Raw genomic sequence first — 16,561 nt, 5'->3', positions numbered from 1 at the left:
ATTGCTAGAGAACCAAATTTGGGCGCACATTGAGGTGTTTCTTTGGTGTTCGCGGTAAAGATGAGGCATGGAGCTAGAGCCAATACCACCATCCGCTACTTTGGACCGATTTGCTTGATGTGTTTTTATGCAGCAGCTGCTACCCAGCCATTCCCTTCACGGTGTTCCAGTTCGTTCGTCGGGCAAATGCGGCCAAATGTCCTTCTCGAAATAAAACGAAAACAGCCACGAGTCATCGGACGCAAGTGCATATCGGGTTGCACTGACCTGGTGCGGCAGAAAGCCGACTCAGATTTGCTTTAGTGAAAAGCGATCTAGCTACGCCGAAGCATGGAGGATATTTGGACACGATTTAGAACAGAAATTTTGTGTGGCATTGGTGGCTTGCAGCATGCAGCCAAATGAGAGACATTGGTCATAATGTTTTTCTTTCTGTGCACTGCGGAACGCTCGTTGTCGTACAGTTTGTAGTTGGAAAGAAAACATCTGCTAAGGAAGAAACAAAGACATTTCCTGCAGCAACACTGGGGGTATAGTAGATAAGTTTTATTTTTCTAATATACACGAATAAATATCTCGATTAGACATGAGTGTACGAATATCATGGAAGTAAAGAATATATAAAAAGCACTAAGCCTGAAGTTATGGAATTTGCTGAAATTTCAGAATTATTTATATTTAATTTATTTCAAAATGGTTACTCATGTGTTTTATTTTTATTTTACATGGGTTTAAAATTTTAGAAAACAAAAATTTTTTTTTTATTCATGAAGGACGGCCAGGCCGTATTGCTAAACAAACATAATTCATTCAATTACGTCAATCTTTCTATTACGATTAGAAGAGTGTAATTTACATGAAATTCTTCTATTTTTCGTCATGGATTTTTGATCTAAAACTAATTGAACTAATAAATTGAAAAGCTTTTTGCTAGTTTTAACTACTTGGATACACCTTCCCTAGCTATCTTAAAGCGATTATTTGCAAAGCTTTTCATTTTCTTATCTGTAGCTTGTGTGTTTTCTTTCCGCTTGCAATCTATCCATGTGATTATTGTACTTAAGTTTTCAGTTGGCTACTAGCCACCAATAAATACAACGTACTGAGACCACTATACAAGAACTAACGCTACAAGACCGACAGCATGTAAAGAGGTGAAAAAGATATCAAAAACACAAACAACTATTCGATTTGTGACGATGGAAGCGTTCCAAAGAGGATTCGCCTTTCTAAATCTATTGCATCTTTTCGAAAGCATCGATTTGCAGCTTTGGAGTAGAATCGAAATACGCTCGTAACCCCCATGAAGTGATACATTGAGCAAAAATGCAGGACGACAACATTAAACAGCACGTTGATCATGATTGGTATGTCAGATTTTCTGGTTTCGAAACTTAAATTCCTTTTTTTATTACTGTATTGCAGATATCGAATCTATTAAAAATAAGCTGTAAACCATCGGAAATTAGTCGACGATTCTTAATAACGTTTTAATAGACAACTTATTAACGATGTTAATGTAATTTTGTATGTTGAATACTTTACTTGATTCATTCTCATCCTTCACATGCACTTATCCGCTTATAATGTTATGGAGCGCCGCTACCGCCAGTACCAGATTCGAGAGCGGCGCCAGTCTTCAAACGGCTGGACAGGGATTCAAATCCCATTGTAAATCGGGTGGTGTTCGTATCCTTCTCATCTTCTAACTCCATGCTGGTGTTTCACTAACACTGTTATTGATTCATCTTTACAAGAACAAACGTCAAAGAACACGTCGTCGTGACATGGCCCTATCAACAATAGATCTCAAGGAGACTCGATCCCTGTTGCAGCTTCCCATCCATGTAGGCACCCGATCTCCGAGTGCTCTCCCTTCACCTGATCTAGCCAACGAACTCGCTGTGCTCCCCGACGCCTCGTGCCGAACTAGGGGTTGCTGACGAATACCTTCTTGGCGAGGCATGAGTCTGGCATCCTCATAGCATGCCCCAGCCATCGTATCCTGCCGGTCTTTGCTACCGATAGGATGTCCGGTTCTCTGTATAGCTCAGCAAGCTCGTAGTTCATCCTTCTTCTCCACACTCCATGCTCGAACACACCGCCAAAGATGATCTGGAGGATGCGACGCTCAAACACGGCAACAGCGTTTGCATCCTCCGCTCGGATGGTCCAAGACTCGTGGCCAAATAGGACCACCGGGCGAAACAGTGTGCGATATAGCTGACATTTAGTGCGGTCTCGAAGTCTTTTGGACCTCAACAGACGGTGAAGGCCGTAGTAGGCACGATTCCCCTGAACAATGCGTCTCCGGATTTAGCTGAACTCCTCTACCACCTCGAGATCGTCGCCGTCAACTGATACTCGATACAACTGATTTCGAGTCGGGCTTTATCACGGTCAGAGGTTTCGGTTAGCAGATATTTTGTTTTCGTCGCATCGATGCTCAATCCAATTATTTTGGCCTCGCGTTTCAGTCGGATGTGCGCCTCATTTCACGCCACCTTCGCTGTCGTCTTGCCAACGATATCAATGTCATCCGCGAAACCAATAAATAACGTCTCAAAATCTCCGTTGCAGGTTTCAACCTGCTTGCGAATATCCTTCACCGTGTTTAATGCATACTGCGCCGCCGTCTTGATGTCCCTACTTGTGTGTTCGGCGCGGATCATCATGATACACGTTATTCGGGTTCCGGCGGGTTCCAATTATTAAGTTCACTCGACATTTGTCTTCACTGTTTCCAAACACTTGTGGCTTTCGAATCGTTTGTTTTGATACGATAACTCATACACGAACTATTAACGAAATGGCCAAGTGTTAAATTTGTCTTGCACAACGTGTAAGTAAAACGACGGCGTGCCCGTGCCGATCGTAAACAATTCTCAATTTTTACACATCGGTCGGGATGTGCATCGTTGTAAGCGCAACTATTCCATGCATTGCGGTTGCTCTTCACCCAAAGCAACTTATTTGCATGCAAGGATATGCGTAAAAAAGGATATGAAAGGAAATTAGTGGCTTAACGAGCCAGTTGCCATTCTAACGTCATACCGAACAGTTAGCGTGTATATCGAACAATCAAACATTACATCGGATAACTGTCAACACATGTAAAATAATAAAATTTCCTTTTAATACAATGCGGCGGCTTCAATGTCAGAGTCGTAAACAATATTATTATCAACCACATAGAATCAAAGGCAACGGACGCTTTCTATTGCTTCTTTGTACATACCATTGCTACATGAAGAATGCGCAACCAGATGAAGTCACCAGGTTCTATCGTATTTCTTCTTCTTCTTCTTGACTTAATGAACTCCAAGGTCACGACGGCCTGTTGTAGCGTTAAGTTAGGCAATCACTGTAAGTTGATTCTTTAAGTCCGAAACACTCATTAGTAAGAGAATTCCGGGTCGCCTCACATGTGCCAGGTGGTGTTGGTGGTGCTGCCATTTCTGTCATATTTAAGCATGAAATAAACAACCCGCCACCAGGCGGATGGTTGTTCGATAGGGAATAATTCATGACATGGCTTACTAGACTGCCGATACCACGTAGTTTGATAGTCAGTCCTCACTACGGGGGGACGGTCCCGGATGGGATTTGAACCAACTATCGGCAGTCTAGTAAGCCATTTTGATGGCCGGCATGACCTTAGAGATCGTTAAGCCAAGAAGAAGAAGAACATTCTATCCACAGCAACCTAAACTTTAACATGACAAATAGGATTGAAACCATTGAAGACATCTTCAACATCTTAATGCTTAGTTCCATTAGTTTATTATAACAAATCAACAAAAGCCAGCAAGTGTCGAAAGCAACCTTTGGGCGTAGTTCTGGCTAAGTGCTTGTTCATGGCTTTAATGCAAAGCCTCGAACATAAATCCATCAATATAATAAAAAACCAAACATTTCTACACAACCAACAACCGTCAAACACAATAAAAATCAAACATTTTGAACTTATTTCCGGCAGTGTAGGCTATATTTTTATAGTGTCGGCTACTATTATGATTTATACATATCCATCATGCCTCCTGCATGGCCTGCTACCCACCCACCCCCCTTTGCAACCAACCAGCTCCAGACGGTACGCAAAACACGTGTGTCACGTGTGATTATCGCTTCATTAAGAATGCTACTTAATTATCAACATTTATCCGAATATCATTAATTAATTAACTATTTATAAACATGGCCCCGTACAATCCGTGCCTCGTGCGTCTTACCTATGCTTGCCAGCCACTACAAACGGTACACTGAATTCAGGCCCCAGCCACACATCACACATCACGCCGCCGAATGCTGTACCGAAATGGTTTGAAATAAAGCGTAAAATGTGCCACTCGTGACACCTACTCTCATGGGATTCACTCTTTTTTGGGGGTCGAAATTGTCGGAACACTATTTCGGGGCAAAAAAAATAGCACCGTATATTGTCTCCTTCACCCATGCAGGTTCCATCCAAGTTCTGCTTTTCTTCTTTTTTTTTTTTGTTTTTTGTCGTCACTTTCACAAAATGATGGAAATTTTGGGTTGAGAATTTACGATTCAACGGGAAGTTGAACCGATTTGTTGGTGCGAACGGCAGAAAGGGAAGACGGCATGAATGTGTATGTGTTGTCAAAATTATCATTATTGGCATTATTATTATTAATAACGTTAACGTTCTCCGCAAGTTCCCTCCATTTTCCCGTGCCACACGTTTAAAACGGTTCACGCGAATGAATGTGTTTTTGGTCGAGTACGAGTTGGTTTTTTTTTCGTGCCACCCACCGAAAAGGGAAGGGACCAATACGTGCACCTTTTAGTGGTATAAAAGAGCAGATCAGGTCATATAATTATGGCACAGAAAACGGGAAGGGAACTTTCGGCTCGTCGTGCGTGTACTTGTGGCCGGGTGAAAAGCATGAAACAGGCTTTCCCAAAACGGTGCAACGGTGTTGAGGGGTTTAACTGCTGGGTTGCTGTTGAATATTGAACACAGCAGAGGCAAGGGAGAAACATTCCACACGGCGACAACAAATGGCAACGATAATAACGATTAATAATTTGTAGCACGCAGCGGCCGACTTCGGCGAAACGGACAGTATGCAGTCGGAAGCATGCATAAATGGATGCATTTCGGCGACAAATTGAGGAGTTAAAAGAACAACAAACGGTTGTTAAAACGTTGCTTAAGAGGTCTTGTATAGGTTTCGTTCGTAAAGGTTGGGATTTCGCTAGCACAATGGTAAGCTACTTAGTCATATTGTCAGTGTGTTTGATGCTTTGCGATCGGAGTATGAGAAAATTTGAAAACAGAACACATTGAACTTTACGGACTCTCAGAGTCAGAACCGATAGAGATATTAAAATGTAGATAAAAGAAACATAAAACACTAACAAATTTATTCAAAAATTTGGTAAATGCATATCAGACAGCAAACTTTTCTTAGTAAGAAGATGAAAATGTTGTCCCACCTCACACCCATTCACCGAATTGAGATGAACGAATTGGCTAAAGATAATGTTAAAATATTGAATTGTTACAGTAGAGGTCAAATTAAATAAAGCTATAGTAAAAACTTCTTTTTCTTCTTCTACTTCTTCTTTTTCCTGGCTTGGCGACCTTTTACTAGGTCTCGCCGGCCATCGAATGGCTGACTAGTCTTACCAATACCACTTAGATGGATAGTCGGTAGTCACTACGGGGGTCCGAATGGGATTTGAACCCCGGACCTGCCGTGTGAAGATCTGCGCCGTTGTCGCCTATATCACTGAGCCACTCCGTGAAAAATATTAATCACACAATATGAGCGATAAAAAAAACCTTTTTTCAAATAAATAATCTATTGACTTTGTTAGGAAACTCAATTTAAAAAAATCCTTTTTCCATTCAATCTGTGACCGAACTTGGATATTATCTAATCGTTTCCATCATTTGTAACCAATATTCACGAACGAAATGCAAGTTAAATAGACATTAAAGTTGCAACGCATCTAAAAAGCTGCCAATCTTGAGCATTGCATCTCATTTTCCAAGTGCATAACCATTCTTCTTCTTCTTGGCTAAACGATGCTTCTTCTGTTGCCTACACAACCGTGACACCACCGGCAGTTATTGTTTAAAAAGATATAAAAAAAAATGGGGCATGAAAAGAGCCATGATTATTCATACCTTCACTGATTTTATGCACTTGTAAATTCTAGATATTCGAACGAGAACAACGCTCAAAGTAGCAAGACAAATGATAACGGGTGTTTACTAGGATTTTAATTTTAAAATTCTATGCTAGATAAACAGTTTTTTTTTACTTGCAAAATTCCCTGAGGAATCGGCTGTCCTTCATCTACGAGAAGCAACGCACTAAAACGGACAGTAAGGTGACACCCCGTCCTCAGTTTGTGATAAGTTCATCACACCTTCGTCCTACCGGATGTCACTGATACCGAACGCACTGGCGAACGAACCACTGGATGCCACGACTCCTAATTGAGATTGACAAGTTTGGCAAGCGATCGACCATCTTAAACCATAGTTTGCTCCGGGATCGGAGTTATACTGCCTATCTGCCTACAATTGCACTGTTGAGATTCGTTGAGCTTGGGTATTGTCTGCACCTGTTTGGTGCGTTACTGCTGGACAACCGCATCGACTCGCCGGGGTTACTATCTGGTCTTTGGACATACATCCCGCCAAGATCACTCCGAGCAAAATTGATGCTCGTCGTAGAAGATCGCCGTATTCGATAATCCTTTTTTATGCATATTTGAATGACGCGCGCTTTGTCCGGTTGGTGACGATCACAGACGACATTCAATTCACGGCACATACATAAAAACGGATCAGAGGCGCCAAATCGGGTACGGCCTCTACGCCGAGAATCGATCTTGCGCGAAGCGAACTCGGCGGGACGTATAGGCTAGAAAGTAGCCCCGGCGAATCGATCCTTTTGTCTAGGAGTCCCGCAACTAGCGGCTCGAGGCCTAGCAGCGCACATCGTCCATCGTAGTCTACTTCCACCCTCCAGCAGCGCAGGACGAACCGGGTTACTTTACGCTGGATGGATTCCAGCCGAGCCGATGAATTCAACGTTGTCTGTGATCATCACCAACCGGACATGTCGTGGCCAGGCATTCAAACTACATTCGTGGTGTCTGGTCTACTCTATGTTAATTTCTTTCGTTCGCGTTTAAATTTATATAGTGTGCACTTCTTTTGCTATCCCACTTCAAGGGGATAACTCATGTGACCGGTGGAATTAAGTAACATAATAATAACATAACAACATAATAATCACTGGCATATCAAGGTATTTGGCGACCAAGCCCATGTCATACACATAAAAAATGCCAACCGGAAGAAAGGTCTCCCTCTTTTCCTTATAAGAAGGCCCTTAACACATACGAGGCTCCGTATGCCCCCAATACGAGGATCCCTTACTCTGAAGCTACTACTGCAAAACAGCTACAGACTCCTTTTATTAGACCCCTTATATCAAGCACGTGCAGGGGCCCTAAGCGACCGCCTACTTCGCCCACCGATGGATCCGCTGCGGATAATGATAAAATTATTGTGTAAAGAAGAAGACAACTAGAAGACTGACAAATACTGACAGGTAGACACCTCTACTATGACACTTTTGAGTTCCGTAGAGGTAGTTTCTACTAAGTTCGTTCTGTTTCTTTCTTCAAAAGAATCTATTTCCGTTCCTTTCCGTTTTGTTCCGAAAAATATGGAGCTTAGCTTGAATTCCCATTATAATATGGACCCACCCTAGTAGAATCCCTGATAAGCTATGCTGCAAAGTAAATGTTTATAAACACTAGAACTTATTACGTGGTTCTAACGATCGTCTTTCAAAAATGATTACTTCTTACCTTACTCCAACTAGCACACGCAATCTCAGCACTAGCTTGTATAATCTTAAGCCTGCAAAGTTCATTTTGAATCAATTGCTTTATAGGTTTTCTGTCATTTATTCATTTCCTACTGTTTTCTATAAATATTTTTCGTAATTCTTGTTGTTTTCACTATTGCTTTTATCAAATTAAGACAGCTTTGTTGACCACATAAGACATAAAATAACTAATTAATATACTAAAAAGCACTCTTATTTCTATTGCATTTTTAAATATCACTAACTCACTTACACTATTAAACAGTTAATCAAGTCAAGAAAACGAGAAATAATGCCTTCCGGGGTTATAGTGCTAAGAAATAAAATGAAGGAGGCGCCCAGTACTTCACAGATCTAGGTTAAACTGTTTCTCTCAAAATTTGTATAAATAGAACAACATACAATCTTACTCCCTTTGCATTGGTTCTGCTACTTCTAAGGCATTTGGAATCACTTAATCATTACAAATCTTGAAGCCACGATGTCCCTGTTTACAACATATTAATTTTAATGAAAGCCAATTACATACCAAATCGTGCAGACAATCCCAATGTGTATGAAGTAGAGATATTAGATTTAAATGGTTTTCAATTTAACGTTGTTTTGAACAAACTGTTCTTGACTGTAAACAAGCCTTGTAAGATTATTGATTAAACTGTGAATAAGCTGGCTTCCCTTCGTACATCAGTGAGCGTAATCGTATCTGTTCCGTAAAGGATATCGGTATCGTAAAATTGATATCGGCTTTCATAAAACTTCTAATGAATGGTCCGAAAACCAATACATGAATTTACTTAACTGGTTAGATTTATCTCCGGTCTACCATAACCGAGCAATATCCCTATTGATCCGCAATCAGCTTTACCAAAACGCATCAAATACTAAAAGGCTGCAATAAACCTTGATCAAACACAAGCATCAGCACACGTGGCATTAATTTATATCATTCTTAGCTGCGTTACATGCGTTAGGGACTAGTCGCACTACCAGTAGCCATCATTTTCCATCTAACTTAAGGCCTAGCTGCACTCTGTAACCACATTTCTAACATTATGATTACCTGTGTAATGAAGCAATTACTTTCTCTAGCCAAAAACCATCCTACACACGCTGGGTATTCCAGGGCTAGAATTTTATTGAAATCCTTTTAAATAAATAAGATCAATCCCATTACTACTGCTGAACGCTTTAAATCCCTAGTCCTATCCACATTATGCTTGTAAACTAATTTAAGCGCCTGGCAAACCTTTGCAAAACCTACCTCCGTGCATATTGTGCACGCTGGCATTAAGAGCGATAAATAACGATAAAAATTAAACGAATGTGTTAAAACTATCTGCCGATTTATATGCATACACTCCCGTACAACGGTCACAACCGAACAACGGTCCAGTGATGATACTATCGCTGGGTAGGGAAGGCAAGAAGTGGGAACCGGGGGATGAACGGCCACAGCAAATTTGAAAGCCAAAAAGTCATTATCGGAAACATGGTCAACGAGCCTCCACCACCGTTCCGACGCTCCACAAAGCGTTGGAACGCACGCACAGTAGCATCAGGACAATAAAGGATGGAGACGAGTAGGTCTGGTAACTGGGGGTGCGCTGTTAAAATGTGCCCTGCCAAAAAACGTCCGGTGAGGGAAAATTTAATAAAATGCCTTTATCACACGCATTCTGGTTTCTCGTAGTAGTTGTTGGCCAAACCAAGGCAAGAAGCGGACAGCGATGAGCCGGAACGGAACGTGTGGAATGTTTTGTCGAAACACACTTTCATAACTCGGTCCGGTTTGGACGAGAGTCTCGCTGCTGCATCGTGGCGTCCTCTGTGGGCTGTTGAAGGTAGTTTTTTTTTCTCTCTTTTCAATAGTTTTGTTTCATCCTTTCTGAGCTGCAGCCAGGCAGGCTGTGGAATTGCAATGTGGCTTTGAACAAGCCCTATCCCTTGATTATGCTCTTCTCCTCTTCAACGGTATTCGACTGCTGGATGCTGTTTTGTCCACTTCCTTAGCACTTCCTAAAGTCCGTTAGCTTTAACTCGTCATTGATTATTCGTTGCGCGTGTTTCTGTTGCTCTTCTTATTCGTTTAGAAAATGAACCCTAAACGAATCCCGCCTGGAAGCTTTCGCACATCACAGTCTACTAGATAGTGATGAGTAGTGAACCTCATTTTTCCCGGAGTCGGATTAAACCAACTCCAAGAAGTTATGGAGTTTACTTCAGAATAACTTCGTAACCGTAAATGGAAGGGGTTGGGTGGGGGGAGTGGCGGTCACTCCGGAGTCAACTCCGGATTTAACCCCCGAATTGAATGTGATTTTTAAACGTCCGAGTCGAAGTGGATACATGAATTCATTTCAATGTTACTACTGGATGCAGCTGCCATTATTGCGTCGTTTAATGAATAGTTAATTTAATTGAATACTATCGTTAATTAACCGCAGCCGAGTGAGAGCCATCGTTTTAATCATAGCTGACGCGCGCCAAATGAAGGATTGAGCTGAGAGTATTATGGAGGCTTAAAAATTAAACGTTAAGTGATTGTGTGTGTGTGTGTGTGTGTGTGTGTGTGTGTGTGTGTGTGTGTGTGTGTGTGTGTGTGTGTGAAACTCACTGCAAGTGTACTAATGGAAAAAGCAGCAATATACATGCAGCGCTTTATCGGATGTCGTGGATTCGATTCACAAGCGTGAAACATAACACAGCCAGTTTACGTTTGTTAATATTAGCACCATTCTTGATATCGATAGAATATTTATTGTTTCACGAAAGCTTGCATCAACTGCTCCGCCGGGATGAAGAAGGTGGTCACCACAGCCTAATGAACATGCTGCCAGCGAGGGTCGCCCGTTGGCTGTCGTTTGTGTAGCTTACTGTCCAATTTCGATAGCAGCTTCATCTAGAACAATTAGTTTGCCGTAACATACATCGCATTTAAGAAACTACTTGGTTCCTAAAGCAAGCAATCGAAGGTTGAATAAAAAAGGGAAAAAAATGATAATCTCCTCTATAGAGGCACCGCAGAGCAACTTCTTCACTGTATACTAACGCAAAAATGTGAAAACTCATCGCTGCGTCCTACACCTGCCGCCTTTCATTACTGACTAGGGAACGCACGTGGATGGATGGAGAGATTACGCACGTCGGAAGCATCATCCAACCAGTACCTAAGCCGGCGGTCCACCGCGGTTGATCCACTCCATCTCGACGTCATCGATCGGTTTCCTGCGGTACCGGGCCGGCAGCTGCCATTCTTCAATCGCTTCCCCCGATGACACGGATCGTGCGTGCTAAAAATAAACCAAAAACACATGCGAATCACGATTTTTGCCCAAAAACCACCACAATAAGAAACATGACCGCGCAACAGTGTATACTCGCAGGTACAATGGAAACCGTCCGAGCACCTTAAACAATTATGTAATCGAAAGTGGGAAAATGTGCAACGTTTTACTACCGCCGAACGATACGGCGAACCACCATTGCCCGACACAGTACCACGGCACAAAAATTCCCTACTAGCAAATGGTTAGGGAGTGTCTTGCGGAGCTGTTGCGTTAACACGTTCGTCAACGTAGCCTTACCGCTGGAGCTGCTGTGGTAGCGGCCGAACCGGTTGCACCACCCGCCGTATGGTTGGCTGCCTCCAGGAAAGGGCCACCCTTACGGAACTTGATCAGCGGAACACGTCGAGCGGTAGAAAGCACGGAGCGCAACATTACCATGGCGCGTTGAAAGCTACCGGAAGCTATGAACGGACAAACTGGGAAGCGATGGTTACTTTCTGCCGAGCCCCAAAATCGCTTGCCTTGTGATATCAAAACAAATCACCGAGAAAAGAGACAATTTCGTGTGTTATTATTGGCCAAGGTGTATACTGACGTCTATCGAATCTACAGCAACCTTGACCGTGATGGATGTCAAACTTCGGCTTTTTTGCTCGTGCTTCCCGGTGAAAAAGCTGATTAACAGACTGAATATTTTAACCCTATTTTCATTTACTTTAATTTTATACTTTTATTCGTTTACATTCTTTTACAGGGAAGTCGTATACTCTTGAAATGTATAGAATGTCCAGACCAATTTGTGGGAGAATTTTTTTTTAATTGTTTTTGAATATTTTTTCTACTTTTTTCGATCCATACCCATTGCATCTACGACCGTTCACATGGGTAGAAGACCATACGGTTTGTAAAACGTTAAGCTGTAAGTAAAGTTTAACGTTTCCATACCATACGTAAACAGAGGTGAGGCATTTTTTTTAGACTATTTTTTCCTCTATTTATGTTTCGCTTCTAAATCTGAAAACTCCGTACATCTACGCAACGAATTGAATTGAAGTAAACAGAGGTTTTCTTCGAAAACTGGCAATCTTTGTTTTGTTAGACTTATTTATTTTGCTTAAATGCAGCCGTAATAAAATCTTTTGTAAGAGAAGAGAATAATTACAGAGTAAACCTTAAATTAATTCAAATCGTAAAAAAAATAATAACATAAGTAACACATTCAATTTATTGATTGAAGAATGTATCAAACGATGAAATGGAAATGATGATTCTAATGTAAAATAAATCTCGCCCAACCATCTCTGACCCTACTTCCGTTTGCGACACTTTGCTCTACCCCGACGCCGTTTCGAACCCGGCGCCTTCGGAGACGTTCCGTTCGTGGCCGCCGCTTTCTTGTAACTTCGTGAGATCGCTCGGCTTGCGCTGGTTTGAATGCCACCCATGCTTGGCTTCCGCGTTGCAATGAGATCCTGCGAGACCAGCTCGGCCAGTACACCCTGATGCGCCAACATCGAAAGAAACGTGCAGATAAACTCGTCATAATTGTGTGTTCGCCGACAGTCATCTAGCTTGAACCGTTCACGTTTTTCATTTTCATCACACAGATGCTGCTCGGTAATGGTGATTTCTGACTCAAGGTTTTTCAGCAGAGATAGCAAATCTTTCGGTGAGAATGTACCGGCACCGATAAACGATGATGGAGGCGATGGTGGGGTAGGATCTTCTCGTTCTTGCTTCAATTCCGTTTCGCCGATAATTTCTACCGAATCGGAAGAATTGTTCATCGACACGAACGATTCCAGCTCCTTCGAGACCGACACGGAAGATGAAGAAGAAGGTTGGTCTGGTTGCTTCTCTTCCTTGATGGCCAATAATTCCGAGTACTCGTCGGATAATTTTACTGGAGTCGTTTCATCCGGTTCCTTCTTCAAGGTAGCTCCCAATGTACGTGATCCGCTGGCCACAGCGCAAGATGCCGATCCCTCCTTTTTTTCTGACTTCAACAATTTCTCCAGTGCGGCCGATACGATGGTTTGGTTCGTACGAAGCATTTTCAGTTTGTGCGTGATGGCGATTCGTCGATCCGGTACCACCGCCATCAGATTGAACCGAATATCCTGTTCGCCGGTTGTGATTCCCAGCCGATCGGACATCACGCGACGAAACTTGTCCGTCCACGCCTCTTTCTCTCCCCACGGTCCGTGGTCCATCGGAAATGGTTTCAAGCCATCCAACTCAAACAATCGACCATCGATTGGAACAAACGAAACAAAGTGGAACGCTTCGCCAGTAAAGCGACCCGTGCTTACGCCCGAATTACGATCCATTCTACGTCGGGCTTGGGGCATCGCATGCGAATTATGTGCACAGGCTAGCTCCGGTGTATTTCCAATCGCCCAGCCCTTATTTTCCGGGCTCATGCCCTTTGTGTGTACCTTTAACCGACTGAGCGTTAGCCCAAGATCAATGTCGGAACAGTTAAGCAGCACCGACAGCAGAGCGTGCGTGGCACAGCTATTCGGAACCACCTGCTGGGCGAAGAAAATGTTGTTCACTGCATCCTCATCCTTCACGTAGATGTCCGTCGTTTCCACGATCTTTCTACGCGCCCTACGTTCCTCGATCCAACGAAACAGAAAGATGAATCCGTACACTTGGCCCTCGAGATTCTTCTGCAGATCGTAAATTTCCTCCACCTGCACGCCCTTTACACCAAAATCTTCCATCAACAGGGTGAACAGACCAGGATCACTTTCCAGCTCCAGCCAACCGTCCGTTAGCCGGTTTATATCGACCGGCATCGCTGCACTGGTGATTGTTTCTCACGTTTTTCACACAACAGATTGGTATTTTCAACCAACCGAAGGCATTTGTAGGAATACAAAGGAAAATTGCCGATCAGATAATGCTACCCAGCGGCAGTGCTTGATGTTTTTGTTTATAAATTGAGAAATAGTTAGCTGTCATCTGGAGAGTCAAGATTTATACAAATGAGATGTGCGCATTTTGCCCAGGGTATTCAAACAAAACACGTATTGCTACACCAAAAGCGCAATAAAATAAAAAGCTTAGTATTTCGGTATTACTGCATCTTCAGGCACCCACATCCTGCACAACCAAGCCCTGGTTTGGCTACATGGGAGAACCGGTTGGATGGGATTCGATATCTGATTTTCATTTTAATATTTATCATGTGTCGCTTCGCGGCCTTTACCTGCTGCAGAAATTCCCCAAAGCACTCATGGTCCAGCGCCATCGTCTGCCAGTCCATTATTCCGGATTTTCTGGCGGAGGCATCAACGCCATCACACCATCTCAATTTGGACCAACCACGCCTCCTACGTTCATCTGGACGACCTTAAAACACTTTATGGACTGGGTCGTGCGGTGTCATTCTGATGGCATGACCAGCTCCCATCAGAGCCTGGCGATTCGCTGTACAATAGTGATTTCACCGTACTATTCGTGGAGCTCCGTTATTGTAGCGGCTTCTCCATTGTCCTTTTACACATACGGGGCCACGAGTCCACCTGATCATTTTCCTCTCGTACGTGACTAACAGGGTTTCATCAGTTTATGGACTCTAACTGATTTCAGAGGTGTATTTGAATATCGGGACTATATAAGTTCTCTATAGTCCCAGCTTCGATTGTCCCGACAGGTGTTGAGTAAAATGGTTTTCTCAGACAGTCGAAATACCAGTTGGCAACAAAGGGCCCCGAAAGTTTTCCATCCACCATCTCCTGTCATGTGACGTTGGTCATTGTCATTCGTACTAGTCTGGTAAGTTTGGCCGGGAGTCCAAAGATTTCATTGCTTCGTACAGTTTTATCTTGGCTATGCTATCATATGCGGCTTTCAAGTCGATGAAGAGATGGAAAGAGTGAAGTTGCTGCTCCGTCATATTTACAAGATCTGCCGCATGGGGAAGATTTGATAATTGCCAACTATCTCCTGTACGTTTAGAAAAAGTTTGGATATCTGATAGTGCCGCGTTAACGATCGGCCCAGCTACCGTCTCGGACCACCGAACAGTGTCCGCTTAAATATTGGAATGAAAAACTATTGTTATTTTAGGTCAGAAAATTTATCAGTTCGACCAATATAAGAAGAAAATCAAAATATGCAGAGACATGCTTCTTGAACTCTACTTTGATAAGTTTATTGTTTTTGTTCGATCTTCCTCTCAGACATCCTAAATCCTTTAACCCTCCTCTTCCGGTTAAAATGTAAAGTGTGGCTCTATCACCTCGTTCGATATTCTCTACTGCTCGATTTCTCACTGGGCCGTACCACTTCGGAACGCAAGTATAGCATTTCGAGGCATTTCTCTTCCGAATCTAAAACAAGCAATAGTTCAATACGCTTAACTAAGCTACGAATGCTACTTTTACCTTCACTGTTCATTTCATATCCTTGCGTTAATTGGCAGCATAATGTCGTCCGCAACGCTTGTTTGCGTGATGCTAAGGAGGATACATACATAGCTGACTCGCCGTTGTATAGGTTTCGCACTTTCCTATTGTCTTTTTTCGATATTTCATTTCATAGCTTGTTATTTATACAGGTGCTTCCGTTTCGGCGGGATAGTCTACAGACCATCGCGCTGCTATCTTTTATAACAGAAGTTGTGTAACTACATTTTGATCGCGACACTATGATGCAAAGAAAAGCCTAGCTAAAGTTCATGTTGTTTCATCCGATAATGACGATCATCACATGCTGCTTATTGCTATTATACTCCTTCCCCATCGACGAGCACACCGCAAACAGAGCACCGACCAGAGAATTTTTAACGGTCTTATTCATCATATGTTTGTTGGGCGTTGGGCCTTTTTTTTGCCAGTGACTCGCGGTGAACGTAAACTGCTTTCGATTGGTGAATTTATTTGATGTGATTAATTATATTTCTTCTACCTCTAGGTGATGTGTATATTGAGGTGTTTTTCAGCTGCCATTTTTGCTTCTGGTCACTAAGACGGAACAGAAAATCAAATACAATGTGCGCTACTGAGAAAGTACCTTGATTGCTGACCTTGTGCGCATTTCAATATAACTAAAATAGCACTATGAATCCAACAGGCTTGCAGGGAAATGCAAATGATACATGTTTGTCGCTAGTTCTCTAATGTATTGGTTGTTTCTATATCAAAGGTTGAGGGTTTCACATTCGCTTGCGTTATTCTTCAAAGTTGATTCGCCGCACCCTATCATTGGCATTTCCCTGTGCTTGTGTGTGTGTGATTTTTTGGTTAGCCGCTCTGACCACATTTACAGAGGCAGCACCGCGGCCTACCTGATTGTAGAATCAAAAAGGAAAATTAGTTTTGGTCATAGTGGGTGCTGACTAGAGCGGAACACATCATTGCTGGGCTTGCTGGGTGT

General features: G+C 42.7%; 3 protein-coding genes across 5 annotated transcripts in view; 1 reads left to right on the top strand and 2 right to left on the bottom strand.

The window, feature by feature from the left end:
• Positions 1-14,034, bottom strand: part of LOC126556080 (ubiquitin carboxyl-terminal hydrolase calypso) — a 332,487-nt gene extending 318,453 nt beyond the window's left edge. For all 3 annotated transcript variants that reach the window (XM_050211279.1, XM_050211278.1, XM_050211280.1), the window contains exon 1: positions 12,480-14,034. In XM_050211279.1, the coding sequence (XP_050067236.1) occupies positions 12,481-13,977 (1,497 nt within the window). In that variant the 5' untranslated portion in view covers positions 13,978-14,034 and the 3' untranslated portion in view covers position 12,480. The remainder of the gene's footprint in view (positions 1-12,479) is intronic.
• Positions 1-16,561, top strand: part of LOC126556435 (uncharacterized) — a 507,197-nt gene that overhangs the window by 184,589 nt on the left and 306,047 nt on the right. The gene's annotated exons all lie outside the window — the stretch shown is intronic.
• On the bottom strand, positions 10,988-11,625 carry LOC126556461 (alpha-ketoglutarate dehydrogenase component 4). The gene is made up of 2 exons (XM_050211726.1): positions 11,471-11,625; positions 10,988-11,176 (listed from the first exon to the last, which is right to left on the bottom strand). The coding sequence occupies exons 1-2, from the start codon at positions 11,609-11,611 to the stop codon at positions 11,054-11,056; spliced, it is 264 nt and encodes an 87-aa protein (XP_050067683.1). The 5' UTR covers positions 11,612-11,625; the 3' UTR covers positions 10,988-11,053.

The sequence above is a fragment of the Anopheles maculipalpis genome, chromosome 2RL, assembly GCF_943734695.1.
Source record: "Anopheles maculipalpis chromosome 2RL, idAnoMacuDA_375_x, whole genome shotgun sequence".
Classification (NCBI taxonomy): Eukaryota; Metazoa; Arthropoda; class Insecta; order Diptera; family Culicidae; genus Anopheles; species Anopheles maculipalpis.
Note: the sequence above shows the minus strand (reverse complement) of the source record. Positions and strands in the feature narration are given on the sequence as shown.

What these genes read in the sequence shown, in the direction of transcription:
- LOC126556461 (XM_050211726.1), bottom strand. Translation starts at nt 11,611, where the DNA reads ATGGTAATGTTGCGCTCCGTGCTTTCTACCGCTCGACGTGTTCCGCTG. An exon ending in CTACCACAGCAGCTCCAGCG is followed by an intron (nt 11,177 to 11,470) that starts GTAAGGCTACGT and finishes GTTTATTTTTAG; the next exon opens with CACGCACGATCCGTGTCATC.